The sequence below is a fragment of the Melospiza melodia genome, chromosome Z, assembly GCF_035770615.1.
Source record: "Melospiza melodia melodia isolate bMelMel2 chromosome Z, bMelMel2.pri, whole genome shotgun sequence".
In the NCBI taxonomy this organism is placed as follows: domain Eukaryota; kingdom Metazoa; phylum Chordata; class Aves; order Passeriformes; family Passerellidae; genus Melospiza; species Melospiza melodia.
Window position 1 is genome coordinate 19,228,843 of NC_086226.1, and position 21,361 is coordinate 19,250,203.

At 34.9% G+C, this 21,361-nt stretch overlaps 1 protein-coding gene across 1 annotated transcript in view; it reads right to left on the reverse strand.

Moving 5' to 3' along the window:
- The window catches only part of ADGRV1 (adhesion G protein-coupled receptor V1), a 275,529-nt gene extending 254,502 nt beyond the window's left edge, over positions 1 to 21,027 (reverse strand). The window contains exons 1-7 of the mRNA XM_063181284.1: positions 20,877 to 21,027; positions 8,279 to 8,463; positions 7,207 to 7,356; positions 6,003 to 6,098; positions 4,521 to 4,625; positions 3,094 to 3,207; positions 7 to 572 (exon numbers count right to left, since the gene is read on the reverse strand). Coding sequence (XP_063037354.1) covers positions 7 to 572; positions 3,094 to 3,207; positions 4,521 to 4,625; positions 6,003 to 6,098; positions 7,207 to 7,356; positions 8,279 to 8,463; positions 20,877 to 20,898 — 1,238 coding nt within the window. The 5' untranslated portion in view covers positions 20,899 to 21,027. The remainder of the gene's footprint in view (positions 1 to 6; positions 573 to 3,093; positions 3,208 to 4,520; positions 4,626 to 6,002; positions 6,099 to 7,206; positions 7,357 to 8,278; positions 8,464 to 20,876) is intronic.
- Between the last annotated feature and the right edge of the window lie 334 nt (positions 21,028 to 21,361).

Genomic DNA, 21,361 nt, shown 5'->3' on the forward strand with positions numbered 1-21,361 from the left:
TAGTACCTTGAAATTTGATCTTCATCAATGATAACAGTATGAGTGAACAGAACACTGTGGATTGACAGCACTCCATAGGGTTTATCATTCGGCTGGATAGTGACATGAACCACAGATGGATAAATCAAAACAGCATCTCCCTGCAAAGTGTCTTTAAGAAGCATAATCTGAAAGGTCTCAGCAATTTCTGGTATGGCATCATCAAGGATCCTAAATTTCAAATATGTTTCGTGAACTAGAGGTGGGAAAACAAGAGTTGTATTTGGCTGTAGATCTAGGAAGTCTACATTAAGCTGTGCATGTGCAGTTGAATCCCCAGTTATGATGGCGTAACTGACAGAGACTTCATCTTCATCAGGTCCAATTAATTTTCCAGTGACATCCTTACCACGGACCACTTGGATTGTTATCACTTCATCTTCCTCAGGCACCATATAAGCATTCTGGACAAAACGCACAGGACTGTCATTTTTCCTAATATTAATCCAAACAGAATTTTTTGTGTTGTTGATTTCAGCCCCTCCCTCCACGCTCTTCAGACGAACAACAAAGACTTCATCATTTTCAGGTACCTGGAAAAATAGTATTAGCAACCGTGTGTGAGTCCCATTTCAAATATATGCAGAATGCTTAATACTGAGAAATATGGTTTATGCATTTTGCAGAAGAGTGAAATTATACTAGGTTAAAAGCTCATTTGATATTAAAATAACAGGAGAATAGTCTTGCTTTTAACTAATGCTATAAATCCCTTTTCAAAATTTAAGGTCTCTATTTTACCTAAACATACTTCTGAAAGAGAGTAGAAAGTCAAACCAAATACAAATAAAAATTACTCAAGAATCAGAAAAATCATCTTTACAGCTTGAGAGTAGGAGAAGACCAATTGCCATTTTTGAAAGCCATCTCTACTTGGAAACAAGTGTTCCATTCCATTACCTATATTTAAATTTTCTTTTTTTCTGATGTTGATTCTGATCTACCTCTATTTGTGCCTGAGACAATACAACAGCAACTTCTTTATAGAACCTACCTTGGCCCATCCATCCCTATACAACTGGAATCGCTACAAGCCCAGACAAAATTTCCATCACAGATCTGAGTGTTTTCTTGTTCTTACCAATAATTTAGATTTTGGTACTTTTACAAAACAAGTGTTTAAAACTACATTTTAGTTCTAGCTATTTCTTCTCCAATATCTGATGCAGGAGACAATAAATAGCTTATAAATTACAAATTACAGAATTAAGGATGATATTTCTGGTTTATATTACTATATAAATATATATATGGACAAAAATGGTGTGATGTGATTCCTGGGTATGTGCAGAGCCAGGAGTGGGACTTGGTAATCCTAATGCGTGCCTTTCAACTCAGCATTTTATATGATTCTATGATTCTATATTTTATTCCCCAAATCTTGATTAGCTACACTTACGGAACTGAAAAAATATTGTTATTAATATATATAGATAAACATATTGGAAAATTATTTGTGATCTTTGCATTTCATCCTTAGTGTGGACTACTGGAAACCAGTAGTATTTGCTTCTGAGAGGAACTCCAGGACAGAAGTAGAACTTCTGAAAACCCTGCTGTCCAGTATTTCTTTCTCTTTCACATTCATTTATTTATTGGCCACCCTCAGATCCTTTTCTAGGGCTAGAAGATGGGCATGATAGCTTATGCCAATTCAGTTCCCTTGGCTTGTGGCACAGAAACATGCATAATGCCATTGACTGATACCAGGGTTTGTTGTCAGCGTGAGATCTGGAACATCTCAGCCACCAGCTTCCGATACTGAATACAACACAGTTCATCAGCCTCATTAAAAAAATGCTCACTTATGTTTCATTTAGTTGACTAAGTAATATTCTATCTGGCAAAATTTAAAAAGATACATTCAAGAGAGTCAAAATATATCCACAACTTTAGCTGCAGTTTACATCTTAACATCTCATTTACAGATGATACAGAACACTTTGGAATTTTTAATGGCATCTTTTTGACCAATGAAAAACCCAGACAGACTTAAAGACAACAATATAAAAGATTTTCAGTGTTGATTTGCCTCTTTCATTTTCTGTTAAAAAGTCTCCATTATTCCTCACTTAAAAAGGAAATGTACACAATAGAATTACAATAAATATGCTACTGTAGATATCAGAGCTGCAGTCACCTAATTTTTGTAGGAAAAAGGCTTTGCAATTCAGAACAATACCTGTTGTAGAGTTTTTTCTTAACTTCAGACCTTAACAGCGCAAATTAAGTTCTGAGAGTAACACTGAATGCTTGTGCATTCCATCATCATCATCAACATCATCAATAAAGGATTTTTACACAAAATTAACCTTTTGTGCACAGCCACAGAAGACATCCAGCGAGTGGACCACCACAGCTACACAGATCAAACTTTGAGTGAAAGAGCATTAGAACAACCTCTCAGAGGAAAAAATAACCCCACAAACCAAATTAATTCTTTTCATTTACAAGTTACAGAATTAATACAACTAATCTGAAAGAGATATTTCTACACGGCAGTTTGGCACAGTCTCTTAAATACTAGTATGAGCATAGACTTCCGAGACTATTTTGCATAATTAGCTTAAAAGCTTCCCACTTTTATCACAGACATTTTTCCCCCATGTAATTTTTTAGTGAATTTCCTTATCAAGTTGTTCAGTATCAAGTTCACACAGAAAAGTTAAATATAGAAATGTCAGTCTAATAGATGAACCTCTATGTACCTAAAAAACATCATCCTTGACAATACAAGAACCTCACTATTCCATCTGAATAAAAATATAAAGCTTTCTTGATCATTTATATTTTCACTGTACAGCACCTAACAGATCTAGTCAGAGCAGTCAGGGTATATTCAGAAACTAAAAATATTAATTGATGAGAAATACAGAGGCAACATTGAAAAGATAAAATTATAGCCTACACAGACAAAACTGAACATCACTTTATGAAGCAGAAGGACTTGTAGCCCTGTTTAAGCCAAGCATTTTAATAACATAATATACAAAGTCCCTCCAGAACAACAGTCAATCTATACATCCAAACCAAAAATTGTCAGTTTGTTTTTACCTGATCATCAAGTACTGTTAAATTATAAATCAACACTGATCTCCCAGGGGTAAATGTAATATTTCCCCTGGCTGGACTGAAGTCTTCTTCAGCTGGGTTTGGTCCATCTTCTACCTGCAAATAATTGGATTTATTGTAAGGAATATATAGAGCATGCATGAAAATCCAGGACAATAGTCAATATACAGCGTGTGAAATGTGTAAGAAATTGCTATTTATTCACTCCCAATCGTATGCTCACACATTCAGTTGTGAAAATCTACTCTTTTTCAGAAGATGGAGTAAATCAGAGTAGGCACTCTGTAGAAATTATGTATTGCCAGAGAAAGAAAACTACTTCCATACAGGCCTTTTGAGAACTCTTTGGTATCTACTGATGCATAACTGACTCTTTTAAATAATAAAAAGGATAGTCCTTCTCTTTTAATTTAACTAGCATTTTCTAATCAGTTTCAAGACAAGATAATAGCAATTACTCATTTTGTGACTTTTCTATCTTGACTTGTGATACTAAGGAAATTACACTTAATACTAAAGCCTGAAAAAATAGTAAGACCCATAGAGGCAATATACTAGGATTTTGTTTTAGAAAATCTTGTAAATTTTTTTCAACAGACATATATAAACTACATTTTGAGATTAACCTGATAAATTTTGCAGAGAGCAGAATTTATCGAACTAAAAAGAAATACATCTGCAATAAATAACATAAGAATCTCTCAACATTATCTATACATGCTGTATTTAGCTTTCAAGAACATCTACTACAAATCTTTTGAGATTTTGGCACATCTAGATTAAATCTTTGATGACAATTGATAAAGGAATTTTGATATGAAAAAAAATTACCTGTAATTTTAAAGAATGTAAAAAAATCAGAACAACACAAGGAAAAAAAAATCCCCCCTCTCACAATAAAGTCAGTAATTCACATGAAGTATATAAGTAATGGCCTAAATATTCAAGTAATGATTTTGAAAGCTTTAAATGTCTGGGAATCCAAACTACAATCTTATAGATACAGAAACTCACTTAATATTGAGCTCTACATTTATATGTTTGAAGGTGGCAAAGGCACCTTGAAAAAAGTCAGGTGTTTATAAACTTTGAAAAATATACAAGACATTTTTTGCACACTCAGACATTGTTTGCTAATAATACTAAAAAATGCTGCTTTAAGTATCTTCCTAAAATACAGAGAATACTCATTTTTTAATATATTTTCATTTGTCCTTAATTAAGGAGTTAGATAATTGCAATATTTTCCATTTGAAAAGTAGTAACTTCCCATTTTATAAAATAGAATTAACAAATAGAGACACAGCTATTTAGTCCTTTCACTTTAATAAACACATAGATAAGTTATGATTATGGCCTCACAGCTTTATCTAATAGTAAAAGGTAAGATGCTTTTTTGATAAACTCACCTCAAAACTTACAATGACTGTCCCGTAGGTTCCTCTCTCCCTGATTAGAGTGAGAGGAACAAGTTCATTTCTGCCCCTAGGCTCATTCACTGTGATAAAGGCAGACTAATGAGGAAGAAAAGGGACAGGCAATCAGGCACAGATCAAATATTACAGCAGACGGAAGAAATTGTTACCATAGAAATACCAAACTCCCACAGACAAGTTAATCCAATCTGCAAACCAGTCTGCTGATGACATACATTTCCTAGCAACCAATTAGTTCAGCTAATAGAAAGCTTGAAAGGTTTGAGATAAAAAAATTATCATAATGTACTTTGAGTGGGTTTTCTTGGTTTTTGGTGGTGGTTGGTTTTTTTTTGTACATGAGTTTAGTTACGATACACTAAGTAAGCACTGGCATATGAGTACTGGTCATATTTACAGGAGTTCCCAACCCTATTAAAAATAGTTTTCTATGGTAGGAGTCCTAGTAAAATATCTGTATTGTATTTGAATATCTGTATATAGGCCTTGTCCCAATCCTAGTTGTTCTAAATGGGGTGCAGCTGTGATGTCCTTAATTGGGTGGCAGCTGTGGCTAGTGAAGATAACTGGGATAAAAGCAGGCAGGCTGGCAGGTCAGGGAGAGCCTTGCAGGAGCCCTAAGAAGCAGTCAGTGCTGTGAAGATCTGCAGCCATAAGAAAACATCAAGGAGGTATGGGACTTTAGAAGTATGATAACAATATGAATACAACAGTTTTCTCCATTAAACTCTCATTTGTTAGATAACTAGACAATGGACTCTGTGTATCAAACTGTTATAGCTGAGAGATTTCAAAGACTTAGAACACTTCAGGGAGCAGCATGGATTAATACTATGGTGCTAAAATTTTTCATATTGGATTTTTTCAGGAAAATCTTCTAAAAAGTTTACTGCCACAATGCCAGCAATAAAGCAGAGTTTCCCTTTCTGCTAACACAAACTTTGTATTATTGCAAATATCCTCCATATCACTAGAGTCGCACCGCTCTTATCCCTAGAAGGTATTACATTATGCATAGATCATGACTGCTGCTCCTACAGCAAAATAAAGTTAACTATAAAATTGTCCATTAAGATGGGGAAAAAGGTATATATTCTTAAAATTCCCAAGTCACCTCTTTAACTTTCCTATGATATTAGTCCTCATTTCCTCTACAGTACACTGAGGGGCTGAACAATTTCTAAAAGCTTTATATTTAGATGAGCAACACAGATATTCATTCACATTTGAGGATCACAGGCAACATTTCAACACCTAAAAGCATACAGAAATATTAAAGCTGTATATATGTATGAATTGCATACATATGTATGAATTATCTCAAGAGATGTTTTCAGAGATGTAACTCAGAATCTGTCTTCAAGGGATTTGGGTGAATAAATAACCACCATCTTTGACAATTTCACCATTATGTTTACTAAAATGTTCTAAGATATACCATATAGAAAGTCATACCATGTTAAAAGAAATTATTCCAAAGGCATTGTCATTTGATAAGATTGTTACTGTGACAGAGTTGGGAGTGCCAAGCTTTATCCGTGGAGATGGTTTCTACAATTTAAACCAAAATAAAATATTAAGGAGGGTAACAGAAAAAAAAGGCATTTTAATGTTACTGTCTCTTAAGAGTTAATATTAGCTTACAAAAAATGTATGTCCTTTTATTATATATCACAATGACAATTATTTAAAGCAATAGACTCACTAAGGTCATTCCTAATTACTGTGAAAATACACTGTAAACAGTCAACAATAAAGTGCTTGAAACAAACTGCAAGTGATTAACAATAGTTAAGCAATTAGTATCAGCATATCAATAGAGAACCATACAGGAAGCATCTAACACTGCCAGGAATTGCAAAGTTGTTCTTTTCCCCCTAACATTTGTATAAAGCTAAAAGTTTGAAGCTATTATAGTGGGATACCAGCTAAAGGATTTACTGGGACAGCAACTATAAGAAGTAAGTCTTTATACATTGCAAAAATGAGCTAGAATTACAAATCTAAGTAAGAAGGAAGGGAATATGCATTTTTATATTCACTGCACACATCCCCATAGATGTGTAATATTGGCAATGAAATAAAAAAAATTTTTTATGGAATTTACATCTTACTTAGTCATGAACTGTTAGCTAAAAATACATGAATGTAAACCCCTCTCTTGTAGCATAACTCCTGTGAGACAGAACAATATGAAGAAATTAATTGGTAAATATTTATAAAATAAATTGTTTGGGTTTATATAAGTCATATTTAACCTCTGCTTCTGGAGGGCTGGAAGTCATCCTCTTTTTCTGTGACTGCCACCCTCTCCTCCATGTACATTCTAGGCAAGAAAACAGGAAAGGCTCTGTCTTCACAATCTAACTCTTCTGGGCTTTAGTACGCCTTCAAATGTCCACAGCTGAATGCAATGCCTGCTCAAGTGTCAGGTGCAGCAACATGACAAAGAGATATCCACAGAAATGCAAACTTTCTGAAGAGCAATAAGCATCATCCTGCTTGGATTGCAGATTTTAGCTCTTACTTACTACTGTTCACAAGCAGTAAGACCACACTGTAATCTGTGGTTTACAGCGAATGAATGAAATACCTTTCACCTATACTAGATTATCCACTGTTTTCTGTGGAATAGATGCACTGAAAAATTGAAACTTACCAGTAATGTCAAGTGAAATGTGAATGTTTCATCAGCCTCTGGAAGATCATCATCACAGACAGATATATACACTGTTCGGTTTGTTTCTGTATCGGGTATAAATGCAGCCGCATATGTGTCAAAAAAGTCTCCTGTGTTTTCTCCATCAATCTGTAATAAACACACAACAAATGTGATTTCCTTCTTCTTCAATGTTCTACATTACCATTCTAGACTCATTCAAACAGACTTCATTCCCTCTTTGCTGCACTAAGTCTTCCCGCTGCACATAATTCTTTCCCCTGCTGTCATAGAGTTAATTTCTGGACAGAAGGCACATAGATAATAACCCATTTTATTCATGCTGAGTAAACAGGTGAAAAAAAAGAAACAATAAAATGAATAGAACACTTTCTTCAGAACTATTTATGACTTTCTTCCCTGCAATTTGGGATCTTTTGCATAATGTAACATATGAAAAGGCTTTTTATTGGAAAAGCTATGCCTCTACAGGAAGCATAGATCTATACATCTCATAATACTCTACATGAATTAAACTTACCTTAGAATGTAACTGCCCTCTGCCTTCCATTCTAAGTACTGGAAGGAGCCTAGGCACTCAACCTAGATTAACAATTTGATCATGAAAATTGGCGAGATTAAGTCTTCTAAAAAGAATTTCCCTCCTTTCATCTCAGTCAACATAAGAAAATTCCCCTAATTCTACTGTGAGTTAGGTGTTTAGAGGAGAGATTACAAAGGCAGTCATGTAAAAACAGCAAAGGGTCTAGACTAAGTTTACAGTAGGGCACTGAGACTAACTGGAGAGAAGCCTCTGAACCAGCATACCTAACATACCTGAATCATCCTTGTTAGAACCTAAAGGCTTGAAAGAACCATTGTGAAAAAGATTATTCTTCCTCTTGGAAGAGTGAAATTAGAAGTTCAGAGGAGAAGAAACAAAGAGGTTTTTGTCACTCTCGCTTGTCTCTCTTATCAGTCACACTCAGAACTCTCCATGTATCTGAGTCCCAAAAGGCACTTTAAAAAGTTATCCACAGTTACTGAGAATATAACTGCCATGGTTTCTTACCGACACAATTGCTGTGATGTTAGCAGGCTTCCCCGTCCTTTCAATTACGAGGCGTATAACAGTCGTGCTTGTTTCATTGACTACAAATTCTGTTTGTCCACTGAACTTCACTTCTGATTCTCCAGATGTGAAATGAATGAGTAATGCTAAAAGCAAATAAACTAATAAGGAAGCAGAGGGCATCCCTATAGAAAAAAGATATTAAAAGAAATTGTAAATATAAAATACATAAAGCATTTTTGGTTGACCTTACCAATCCAGTTGGTCCCTCTCAAATCTTCACATACCACGATCATTTTGTGAGTGTCTGAATGAGATAAAAACGTGCAGAGGCCTCCTCTACAACCAAGTCATAAACTGTAAATATCATGTGTATCTAATTCTACTTTTATAATTTTCATTTAGTGATTTTCTAGACAGTACTTATCAACTTCTTCCAGTGGAGGAATAAAGAGCTTCTTTTAAGAAACTTTTTTTTTTTTTACATTACCAAAACTGTTTTAATTTTCAATCAACAATAATTAACTTCAAGGTTGACAGTTCAATTTTCACTTTCTTTGCTCTCTAGATTGTCTTTAAAAACGCTCAAAAAATTACAGGAAGGGTGAAGGTTGGATACCTGCAGTCATCTCACAGATCATTTTCTGACATCTTATTCATCGTGAAATATCCTCACGCATTTGAATATGTATTTGAATCTTATCCCATGATCCTTTCATGCGCTCCTGTCTGGGAGAAAAGCTGTGCTACTTGGCCATTGCAATCTTTATAAAGGCAAGCTTTGATTTTCATTTGTTTCTGCACAACATCTATTATTTTCTGTTAGGTTATGCAAACTTAAAACCAATGTTTTCTTTTACATTATCAATTTCTCTTACATCAGAGTCCAGTTTTGTGATGTAAAATTCAATTTTAAGTCCCAGGGAAGTCATCTGTGAAAGTGTGATACTGTAAAAGAAAAACTTTTAAAAGAATCTGGCACAACAAATTTCAAATTATTGCATTGTTCTGCAGAGGCTTAAATTGCACAGTGCTGACCAGAACTGAGAACGTGGATGCTGGATAGGGCAGATTGCTATCATAAGGATCTTATAGGTTTTGGAAAAAAACAAGAGAACAAAGTTGTGCTCTAAACATCAAAATGCATTACAACATCAAACTTTAATTGAATTAGCTCCCTCACCAAGCTTCTTTTAATCTCTAATCACCATTTTACCCTATTACTCCTTAAAATTTCTGTACAAAAGGTACCAGCAGTATTTGTGTAATTAAATATTTAAATATAATGTCAATTTGCTTAAAATCATCCTTTCAAGTGTTACAATTACCAGAAAATCTGGTCAATTGCAGTTGTATAAATTGTGCATAACATAATACACTAATATTTGCATATTAATAACATTAAGATTGGACATGTTTGCAAAGCAGTTTGCTCTCATTATCTGAGTGGCAGTTGTGAATATTTAATCATAAATCATCACTAAAACAGCAAATGTCATGCATACATTAAAACACATTTTTGTAAAATATTGTCAAATTTGAATCGGAGCTGAGGTCCAGCACATACTCTGAATGATTTATGTTTGCAGTCAGGTAGTTTTAATCCTGGACTGAACAGATAATAAGATAGCCTTCAGACCACTTAAACTAATGCAGCTTCAGAAAGATTTCAAGTCTGATTCATCTTTCAACAAATTGTGTCTGGGCAAGGATAAATTTTATGTTGTGAGGACTTGAAATAAAATGCTTCCAGGCAAGCTAAAGAACAAAGAGATCCACAGACACGGCTTATTAACTGTGTACAAATTGGAAGTACAGTCAAGAAAACCACCAATGTTTTCCAGAGGACCTCCAAGCAAAGTCTGGTGGATTGACAAATTTAGTTGATTTTAATTACCTGTAACAATAAATTCATCTAGATCTGTTGAACATCACAGAAGGAACAGCGAAACAAAAAAAAAGTAACAGCAAAAAATCAGGACTATTTTCTCTAGTAAAACAGCTACTCTTTTCACCACCCACTTCTCACACCCACCACTCAAACAATTATGTCTGATTATTTCTGAAAAAAATGTCACACAGTAATGCTTTTGCTGCATAGCTTCACACTACTCTAAGCTTCTATTACCAGGAACACAGTCTTTCAAGATATCTATGGCTCTTGCTGGGAATTCAGTATGTAACAGAACAACAGAAACAATGCTTAATTCTCACATATCTATCCATTCAGTAATTCTAGTGCAGCAAAAACTTATGGTGGGAAGCAAAGATAAAACATATATATATATATATATAGCCCCCCGGAATTTAAAATTGTCAGCACTTCCAAAGGCTTTTTTCCTAGTTTTATGTAGAACTGTTCTGAAAAAACAAACAAACAAAAAAATCCCTTCAAGCAGGAAAGAAAAGAGTTATCTAACTTTTGTAAACTCTCAGACACTCTGCAGAAGCAGGCACCATCCATCCTAAACTGAGGAATTTGTTGACCTTTTAGCTTCAGCTGTTACCTTGTCATAGACTTCGCCAATACCTTCCCACGGTACATGCTTCTAGTAAATAATACTGAAAACATGATCCTTGAGGGCAAGATTACGAAGTTTAGAATTACTTGAATTCTATTACTTCTACTAGAGAGCATTCTAAAACTATAGGATTACTCCTGTGGAACAAGAGAAGTTTCACAATCATACCATCAATTATTCAGCTGGTGTGTATCCTCCCTTGTTACGTTATTTGTACTAAGATTTACTTTGCACAGCCTACCAGAAGTAGTTTATACTCTATTTATATAAACTACACTTTTAAAACCGTGATTTCTTTTTAAATTCATATATAATATAATATATTAATGTAATATAAACCATACACTAAGACTAAGAGAAGACTAATTTATTCAAATAGCTGAAGACATATTATAGGTCCCAGTATTTTACTTAATTAAAAATGAACTCACTTTATACACTACATTAATTTATGTGGGAATACAATTTGTTTTTTATTAATTATATTGCATAAAGTTCAGCAGAAGCCTTTGCAAGATCATGGATAACAAGACTCTTTCTTACTTCCCTCACCTCATCAAACCACTGGTGACCCTAATATGTAACTTGCTTTTTAAATTAAGATGAAACTGTAGTCTTTGTTCACTAATTTTTGGTAAACCATGCATTTGGTAATCAAGTACTCCCCTCTGTTTCAGCTAAATATTATTGAGTTCACTTCTCTCCATCCAGGATATTAACATATTCTAGTTATATTAGTTTAACAAGCCAAAGTCATTGCAATGTTTTATAACAACTACAAGCAATAGAACATCACACATCTTTAGAGTATGTTCAATTGGTTAACTATATTGTCGTCATGCTCTCAGTTAAGCCATTTCAAAAAATCATTTGTAGTACCAGCGGTAGTTCCAAACAATGCTAGGTACTGAGGACTAGATGATGTTTATAAGTGATTCATAATAAAATTTTCTGGCATCAAAACCAAACTGTTATGTTTGCCCAATTGTCCCATCATAAAAAGGCCAAAAAGTATTAAAAGTAGTAACAATTTTAATTAAATAGTTTAGAAAATATATAAACAAGGGATAATTTGGTTCAAGTAATAGCGCACAAGCAAAAGCAACCGCGGGGTACGGAGGGCAGAGTTCAATGACCCTTGCCACTTCACGTACAAGCTTGCCAAGTGAAAATCACCCCTTATATGCCATATGTCAATACCATCTCCTCCCATTTTCGGTTCATCATTTTTCTGTCTCTGCCCTCCTCACCACCTTTACCATGCACGCACCGCCACTCGGTTTGGTGGTCGCCCAAGTCTTTGGGGGTCGTCACTGATGAAGGCCCTGTAGTCTTCTTTGTTGTTCTTTAATTCACCTTTGGGTTACACATGTGCACCAAGCCAGTACAACGTAAGCCAAGACTAAAGTATCACTGCATCTACATATCAAGACAATAAATCCCTTAAAATTAACATCTTAAAATTAACATTTTCTTGGGACCCAACCGGGTTCTCGGTCATTTTTAGCAACTGTATCTTCAACTTCTTTCCTGTGGTTCTTGAAAAACATCTGCTGAGAAGGGGGGGTGGGTGGAGCCCCTCCTTTCCCTCTCTTCTTTGGCATTACAACTTTTAACTATTAACTATTTTATTATTCTCAAATATTAATTACTGTATCAATATATTACTGTTTCAATTTTTATCAGCACGAATCATACCTATTTATCACAAAACCATACCTTTCAAATAATAATCTAGACATTTTAATGGTATTAAAGGATTTTAAAAACATCTCCTCCTTGAACCATATAGTTTTTAAAAAGCAAAGAAATCTAACTCAGAATTCTGAGTCATGATCCCTAACACTTTCTTTTAGTATGCATCTTATGACACTTTTTGAAGCAAATTTGAATTTTCCACTGAAATACGAAATATTAGTGTAGAATCAAACAAATCATATACTGATTCCACACAATAATTTCCACAATACTGTCACAGTTTATATAAGGAATAGCATTTCAATCTGTTGTCCAAGGAACGCTTATGAAACTGGTGAATCACCAGGATTAGCTTGCTGTTCCCAGTCAGTTTCTGGAACAAATTTCAGATGAAGACTTTAAGGTTTATAAGGAATGAATGGTCTTTTCAGCAGATTTTTACACCAGCTTCTGTGCTTAATAAACTAAACCCTTAAGAATGAAAAGAGCTCCTGGCTGTTTTCTTTGAAGTGTGAGGGAATCTATAGCCCAATGGAACATGGAGAGACCAAGAAGGGAAATGAAAGGGCTGCTCTAGATTAAAAATCTGAAACGAAATAAGCATAAAATGCTGGACAGGAAATGGGAAGTGGCAAAAGAAAGAGAGTTCATGAACAAAGTAGCAGATGGAACAAGGGATTAAATACTCTTTACCTCAGAGTTTGTCACTGCTGTTCACAGGAGAAGCAATGAGCTGAAGAGCGCCATTCCCATCCAGCAGCTACAACCTGATTTACCACTTGCCCATCATTAAACAACTCACTGTATATTGCTAAAGCCCACAGACACAGACAAGCAAGAGTAAGTCCACTTTTCACTGCCTGCCCTCGTTTACTTCCCATGATTACAAATACCCAGCCAAGCTGAAAATTAAAAAACTGGCATGCCTCGTACTTTGCATGGAGTACAGCATTACAACTATCAATGGTTGCCAGAAAGAAGTCTATTCACAGCAGAGATGTCAGCACCCAGCAGCATCTTTGGCTGAATACAATAGAAGACAGATACATGCATTCCTTCATACATGAAGTGGCAATTCTCTGTAGGACACAGGAACAGCGTAGAGCAAGAAGTTTCACAAGGTCATTGCCACTGCTGCACCTGCTGTAGAAACATATTGAAACCATCCATATTTACATCATTCTTTTATTTTAGCCATTCTCAGAACCTCTTGACATATACCACAGTATTGGAGAATAACCTGGGAAAGCAACCGGGATTATAAAAACTTTGATTTACTAAACTTCTCCTTTTTATGTTGTCAAGGCTCCAAATAAAAGGAGAAATATTTTATTTCAGACTTGTTTTTTCCTTGCCTCAAAGTTCCCACAGTTCACACATATGAAAAAACAGGACACAACACAAACCGGCATATGGATAGCAGACATTACTCAAACCTGCTCTGTTGGTTGTTCTTCCTTCTTTGGTTTGGGCTTTTTGATTAGATGTGGCATAAGTAAGTCTCTCACTCTCATATATATTGCAAAAGAGAGTTTTCAAAAGGTGTTATTTCAAAACAATATCCACCCATATCCCCTTTTTGCCCTCAACCTGCTTCAAAGTGAATAAAAAATTAGAATTACACTGACTTTGTGTGCATCTCTGGACCATGCTAACAGTTGCAGAGTCTATCTCACCAGTTTCCAAGAACATTCTTCAGTGTTCCATTCTTCTACATGTTTTCCTGACTTTCTCTTTACTACAAAGGTATGCCAGATACCAGACATTCCCCTTCTTATTACTAACACAGGAAAGTGCTAACCAATGCACAAATTTTTAGCACTAGTAGGTGCTAAAAACCCCTTGATCCACTTTCACTACCCTGAAGTTTTTGGCCTCAGTTGCCTCTTCCCTAGTCACTACTGCTGCCTTGACAGAACAGTATCAATGAACATCAGGTGCTAAAAAGATGTATCTGCATTTGAAATTAATGACACTGCCATCAGTCAATTATCCCCCTGACCACTTTCTTTCTAATGTTTGCAGCATTTTTTTCTTAAATCATGTTATCTATTACCATAGGTATTACTGGGAATGGCAAATTTAATGTAACCTGAAAATCCTCATATGGTAATTCTTGCTCATTCAATCACCCTTTCTTAGAAAAGGCATGCATCCTTCAAAACAGACATGTTATGCTAAGGAAAAAAGTATACTTCACTTGACTGCCACTATTTTTATATTTACTAGTCAGGAAGGTACATTTATCCTCACAGCCAGGAACCAATACGCAAAGCAGTAAAGGTGAGGCCAAGACAGAAGCATAAGGAGAATTCCAAATCATCTCACCCTGTTGTGAGAGGTCACTCAAAGTTAAAAAGTGTAAGAAGTCCAGAGTACCCCTTGCAAGTTTTCTGGCAATTTCTTTACATTTTCTCAGAAGAATTGGAGTAGATCGAAACTGTGTTCTTAATTTTTATGTTCTAAAACTAATCAACAATGAAGAACCAAATGCTATCTCTTTTGCCCAGCAATGTCAGAGATTTTCTGATGTAAACACTTGCTCTAATTCTGAGCAGCGAATAAAGGGCAAAACTCTCATGCAGTGTAGAATCCAGCACTTCTAGCAGCAAGCAGAGGAAACAAAAATCTTCTACAAAAATCTGCAACTACCTTATAATTTTCATGTCAAACAGAGAACCAAGAAATAATTTTGACTAGCTGTAAGATCTGGATTATTTTTACCCACAGTACCTCCAGTGCAACAACTTGGAGCTATTAAGGTGATTTTAAATTTAGAACATAGATCAGAGTCTGATCTCTCTTATTGTAAATAAACTTTGGCTGAAATCCACTAATTAACAATGTTTAAAAATACACCAGTAGAGATCTGAATTTGCTTAATGTTGAAGCACACTGAATTCATCTGCATAACTTTCAATTTATCTCACACAATTGACAAGAATCTATTAATATATAGGTTTAACTACATACTGTGAAAAGCAAGACATTGTTTTTGAACATTCCTACATACAGTACAAGTTTAAGTAAAAGGTAAATATATAGTTTTCAGCATCACACTGGAAAACATCTTACACCCCTATAGTTCTAATGAACACAGTAGACATCTTTCACAAACAGAAATTAATTTACCAGGTATTCCAGAACGAGGGCTAGCTTTTTACCTGTAACTTTGCATCTAGTAACTTTTGCACCAAGTAACTTTAACTTCAGACAAATAATTACATAAGTAAGCACTTATACGCTCTCTTAAACTGGTTTTTGCACCAAAAAGCAAGGGGATTTAAAAAACACAACAAACAAAAAACCAACTACCAAACTAAATCAAAACCAAGCAAGCCCTGCACTAAGATGCCTAGCACTCCCAGCTCATATTTGTAGAAGTAACTGCATGATTGAGCATGCCACAGGTCAGACTCTTAACACATATGGAACCAGAAATCCAGCTGATGAAGGTCTGCTGGCTTCATGGCAAATCAGCCATTTATTATACTTCAGTAGAGATCTTAAACTTCACAATAATTTCCATTTGGATCTGAACTTTGGAGGTTTCTTGCACATCCTCCATGCTCTGACATAATAAATGCTGAGAACATATGTTGGCAGCTGAGGACAAAACAATCACAGTTTCAAACACCTACTATCTGCTGTGAAGGAAGTCTCATGGCCTGAATGAATAGCATATAACAGAAAAAGAAATCATGAGTTTCTGCAGTACAGTGGTTATTTTTTCATATTTCAAACTAAAAATAGAAGCATAATTATACCTACTTTACACATAATTTTATTGCAAGAAAAAACACAAAATTTTAGGGTACGGAATAGTAAAATTAAACCTCACAGCAAGGATTAGATGGCATTGTTTCAGGTACACTGACAGAATTGTTGCTATCCATAATGGGTTCTCACAATTTAATACACATATATGAACCAAACAGAATTTTTAATGTGTTCCCTAATTATTACAATAATTGAATCAGCGAGATTTTCTTGAGTTCATAAAAGCATATTATTTGATACAAGAATTTAAAGCATATATAAAACCAGCTTCTTTTCTACAGTAAAATGTAATAATTTTTCATTAGATTACAACTAATTAAAGATTCTGTGTGTTACAAAGTCCCCCAAAGACTTCTTTCTGTAGAAGTAAAAACACATTAGTGTAATTTGTAAAGATGATTAGTGTGGGGCCCTCACTCTAATCTATAGTATGCATTTATCCCTTAAATCCAGGCAATTTGTGTTTAGATAAAACACAATTATCTAAATTATCTAAATATGTATCTAATACATTCATAATAAAGTATTCATTTCTCAGAGAAGAGAACACTTAAGCAAAATTTGTTTGGATCCAAAGCCTTCTTACACTACTTTTATCACGTATTCTACTTTGCCTGACTTTCTAAACCTTTTAACCCATGTCACAATTTATTAATCACTATTTAATAATTAGAACAATTCCCTTATTAACTGGGTATTTCTTTTCATTCTTCTAAGGCACCCTGCAGTCCAAGACAAGGAAACCTCTTTGTTGATTAGTTATTTAAGACCAGTAACAATAACTATGCAGGAAAGAAAGGTGCTTTGAGAGGATTACACAAAGCTAGTTCTCAACAGCACCAAGCCAAAAGCAGCAAATTACAAACCCACATACTTCATTGCATGTAACCAAATTGGCTAGTTGAAATGCTAATTGCCTTTCAGCAAAGCTAAAGGCAGACAGAGGACCCTGAGCTTCAGAGAATGACAAGCATTTTTTACCCCACTTCTGCACCATTGTCTTGCTGAGAATTCTTCAAAATCTATTCATAAAGGTAGCTCTCTTCCTAACCTTTAAAAATGTGGGAAATTTCTAAAGCTCTTACCAAAACCTCAGATCTGTTGGCCCGCCAAACCCGTAACAGATGGCTGAATTAAGGCCATGTTAAATCCCTAATGAAGTAAAGCTTGAAACAATTCAGAGCAGTAACATATAGGACTAGTCCAAGATAAGTGACTGAGAAGTTTCTTTTGCCATCAGAAAATGAGAATCATAACATTTTTCTAATTAATAAATTTATACAAGATTAGATCAACAAAAATATCATGGTATAGGACAAATACATATTGCTGTTACATTCTTGAGAAAATTCTGTCCTGATTAAAATAATCCACAAATACAAAAGCTCTGATAAACATGCAAAGCATCCTCTCTGTTGTTTAATTTCACCAGATAAATTTAGTCTGTCAAATATGCTTGTTTCAGTAAGAACCAGCATACTTATCTTAACTACAACCTTGGTTTGGATTTTCAAATTGTTTCAGTACAAGAAAATACAAGAACTTTAGTTTTATAGGAAATACTCATGAGCTAATCTATTAAGCATTTTTTAAATATTTTTCATTTTTTCATATTTCAGACTTATAGCTTGAAAATTCTATCTGAAAACTGCCTCAAGTTCTCATACACAAAGTAAGCTAGATCTTGGAAGCGTTTATTTACACAAAGTACTTCCCAGTGATATTATCCACTGAGAAAGTGACTTAAGCAAGTGAGAGTTTGCAGAAATTTGAAAAAAATATTTGTTATTCAGTATTTTTTTTCCCAAATAAAATATGTTACAGTGAGTCCACCTGGAGTAAGACAAATGGCAGGTAATATTGTTTTCCCCTGTCAGTCTTTTTCTTTTCTTTCCTTAAGAAATAGTAATGACAGTCCTATTAGACAGATGTAATTCTTGAATTTTTGGAACTATGACAATGCCAATTGTCATAGTTGCAATTTTGGAACTATGGCATTAACTTTTTAAAATTCAGTTTTATTATGGAGATACTATAGAGAACCTGACTCTTAAAATATATTGAGAAAAGCATTTAGACACTATAAATACTCATTTCTATAGAGGAAAAGAACTCATATATTCATGTGTATGTAACAGTTTTATATATATATATATATATATATATATATATAATTCTTATATATTTTTATATACAGTTATATATGTATACTGACTATACTATAATTGGCCAGTCTTGTAGAGCTGTAATGCAAGCACAATTTCTACAAACGACTACAGTCAATCAAGAGGATTACACATGTAAAAATAATTATATATGTGATCATATTTTTAGAAGGTCAAGGCCTAATAGTCCATGAGCAAATAATTTCAGCATATATTTTTTATTTATTATTGCCTACCTACATTTTTGTTTTTCTTAGTGAACAACTAAATTGACTGATACCAGGAACACCTTGGAAGAGGCTGGTATTATTCAGAAATAAAATTTAGCTAAATTGCATCAGATACTCTATCTCAAATAATAGCAAGAGTCATACATAAATTTTACTGCTCCAATGCTTTCCAAAACACCTGGGGCTAAAACACTTCTGATGTAGCTGAGACAAATTTTAAATTTCCCTTTCTTAAAAGTATGATGCAAAAACATATTTTTCCAATTTTTCAATGAAACATTCTAAAATTAAAGTTCTGTTAAGCTCATAGACAATTTTAAACCATGCTTATTAAATATCCCCTTATTGTTACCATGTCACAATTCTGAACACTGATGGTAGCTGTGTAACAATGTCAAAGGTGACTTATAAACCATCAATATTTTTCTCACAAATTGCTATAAATCATTGCTGCCCAATGAATGAGATCCTCACAGATCTCTGTAGTGGTACTCTTTTTTAGTGTTACACAGCTAAAGGAATATGCTATCATAGCTTTTCCAATACTTTAATTTCAGTCATCATATTTACATTCTAAGCAAAATATTCATGTAAGCATTTGTAGGTTTAAGCACTCTATTTTTTAATGGAATTCCAAAGCAAATAAAAACATACTGAAGATAATAAGCTTAAATAAAAATCCATGGGTAGTAGAGATTTTAACGCAGGCTATGATTTAGACCCAGATCTGAAAATTTCTTTCAAATAAAGCTTACAACAATTTCTCAGGGAAGAATTGCACAGTAGATTTGAATGCATGAGGATCAATCTCCTTCACTAGCACCAACAATTTGAAATTCATCCTACAATGTTTTTCAACCTTAAAAATACTGATAGCACAAATAAACTGCCCAGCACTAGACTTCACAAATACAGATAACAGTTTCCCATCAATTTTCATGTGTCCAGGACAGAGACGACGCTGACAATCTAATAAGATGTGCTCCCATTATCGATGTTAATTAATTTTTTCAGAGGTAACTTTAGTAAACATAATTGATATCTTCATCTAAAGCTATTTAAACACAAAAGTGTACTAGCAAACTGCTAAAGCACAAAACAGTACTTTAGAAATCTATAAAAACATAAATGTCAGTAACAACCACAAATTAGAAATTGTATACCCTTGAAATGTGATAGCTCTTATATCATCAAACATTTGACAGTTTCAATTTTAAGCCTATTATGCCACAAATTATTCTATTTCCTCAGGAATCTGGTTCTTTTCAGTCTTTCAACATTAAACTCTGTTTAGTAGGAGAAGTTTGTTCTAGGCTTAAGGGACAGATAAACTAAATATATCACACTCTACCTTCAGTTCTTAAACTGCCCTCATGGCTGAATCCCAAAATACTTAATACTTAACTAAAAGATCTATTCTAGAAAACATGCATAAGTACTATCAAGAAAAAAAACAAACACTTTTGGCTTCCATATAATGAATAGGATTTTTTTTAATCACATGTTATTTCAGATCTGTACTATAAAGCAATTACAGACTCATTAAAAAACAATGACTGATTTTTGGCAAGCATTTCCATATACATTTGATCTTAACTTTATCTGCGTTAGCAAGAGTGAATTATGCAATGTCTTACATAGAATCAACACATCAAAAGCAAGAAGCAAAAGCAGTATTTCTAATTGTAATCACTTACATGTCATATTGTAATTATTAATGTTTAAAACTCATTCCTTATTAGACAATGACTTGAAAAATTCATTCTTACTTTCAACTCACTCTCCTTTAAAATACACAGTGCATAGGCAGCTCCTCCCCTTCTATTTTCACCTAATTTAAACTGCCAATGTTTTATTCTTTTTTGAGAGTCAAAAATTGTTGGCTTCAGACTGAGCGGCATCCCGATAGCATCCCCTGAGAACAGAATTTTCCATTGGAAAGACTACTGTCTCCACGCTGCCTGGCTTTGCAGAGCAGAAAGAGAAGCTGCTGGAACAACAGAAACCTTAGCAGACTGTCACTCTCCAGCAGCCCCTCATGGACGGATGAGCGACAGGCTCAGCGTCTGCCGCTGCTGAACCCCGTCCCTGCCGCAACAGGTGCTGCCTGCGGAGCGCCAGGCTGGACAGGGAACATCTCTGCAGCCGATACAGGATGCTTCCACAGAAACTACTGCCTCAGAGAGAGGGACAATAAACGTACCTGGACCCTGGGACAGAAACATCCGCGTCTTCTGGACTCCGCCAGCCGCCTGCACACCCCCTGTCACTCACGCATTATGCATTCCCGTCTCCTACTCCTCCCTCTGCTCTGAGCAGCGCCCAGCACTCTCCTCCCTCTCCTGACTGCTGCTGCCTCCCCACTGCTGTGGAGATAAAAGGGGGTGGGATGGAAGAGGACAAAATTTTTTCAAAGCCCAGCAACTGCCGCTGCACTGCCGTAGTTGAGACAGAGCCAGCCCCTCCCGCCAGCGCCTTGGCCGGCCTTCCACGCAGCTTGGGCTGCACTGCTGTATTACTCTGTACAGCAAAACTGACAGGTTTGATTATTGGATTATGACAGATTTTGGATTCAATTCTCAGTGGCACCCGAACATGCAGCTCATCTTAATTCGCAGCTATTCAGTGTTCAGGGTGGAGAAACACTTCTCTGATGGAGAAACAATTTCCAATCCTAGATAAAGCATT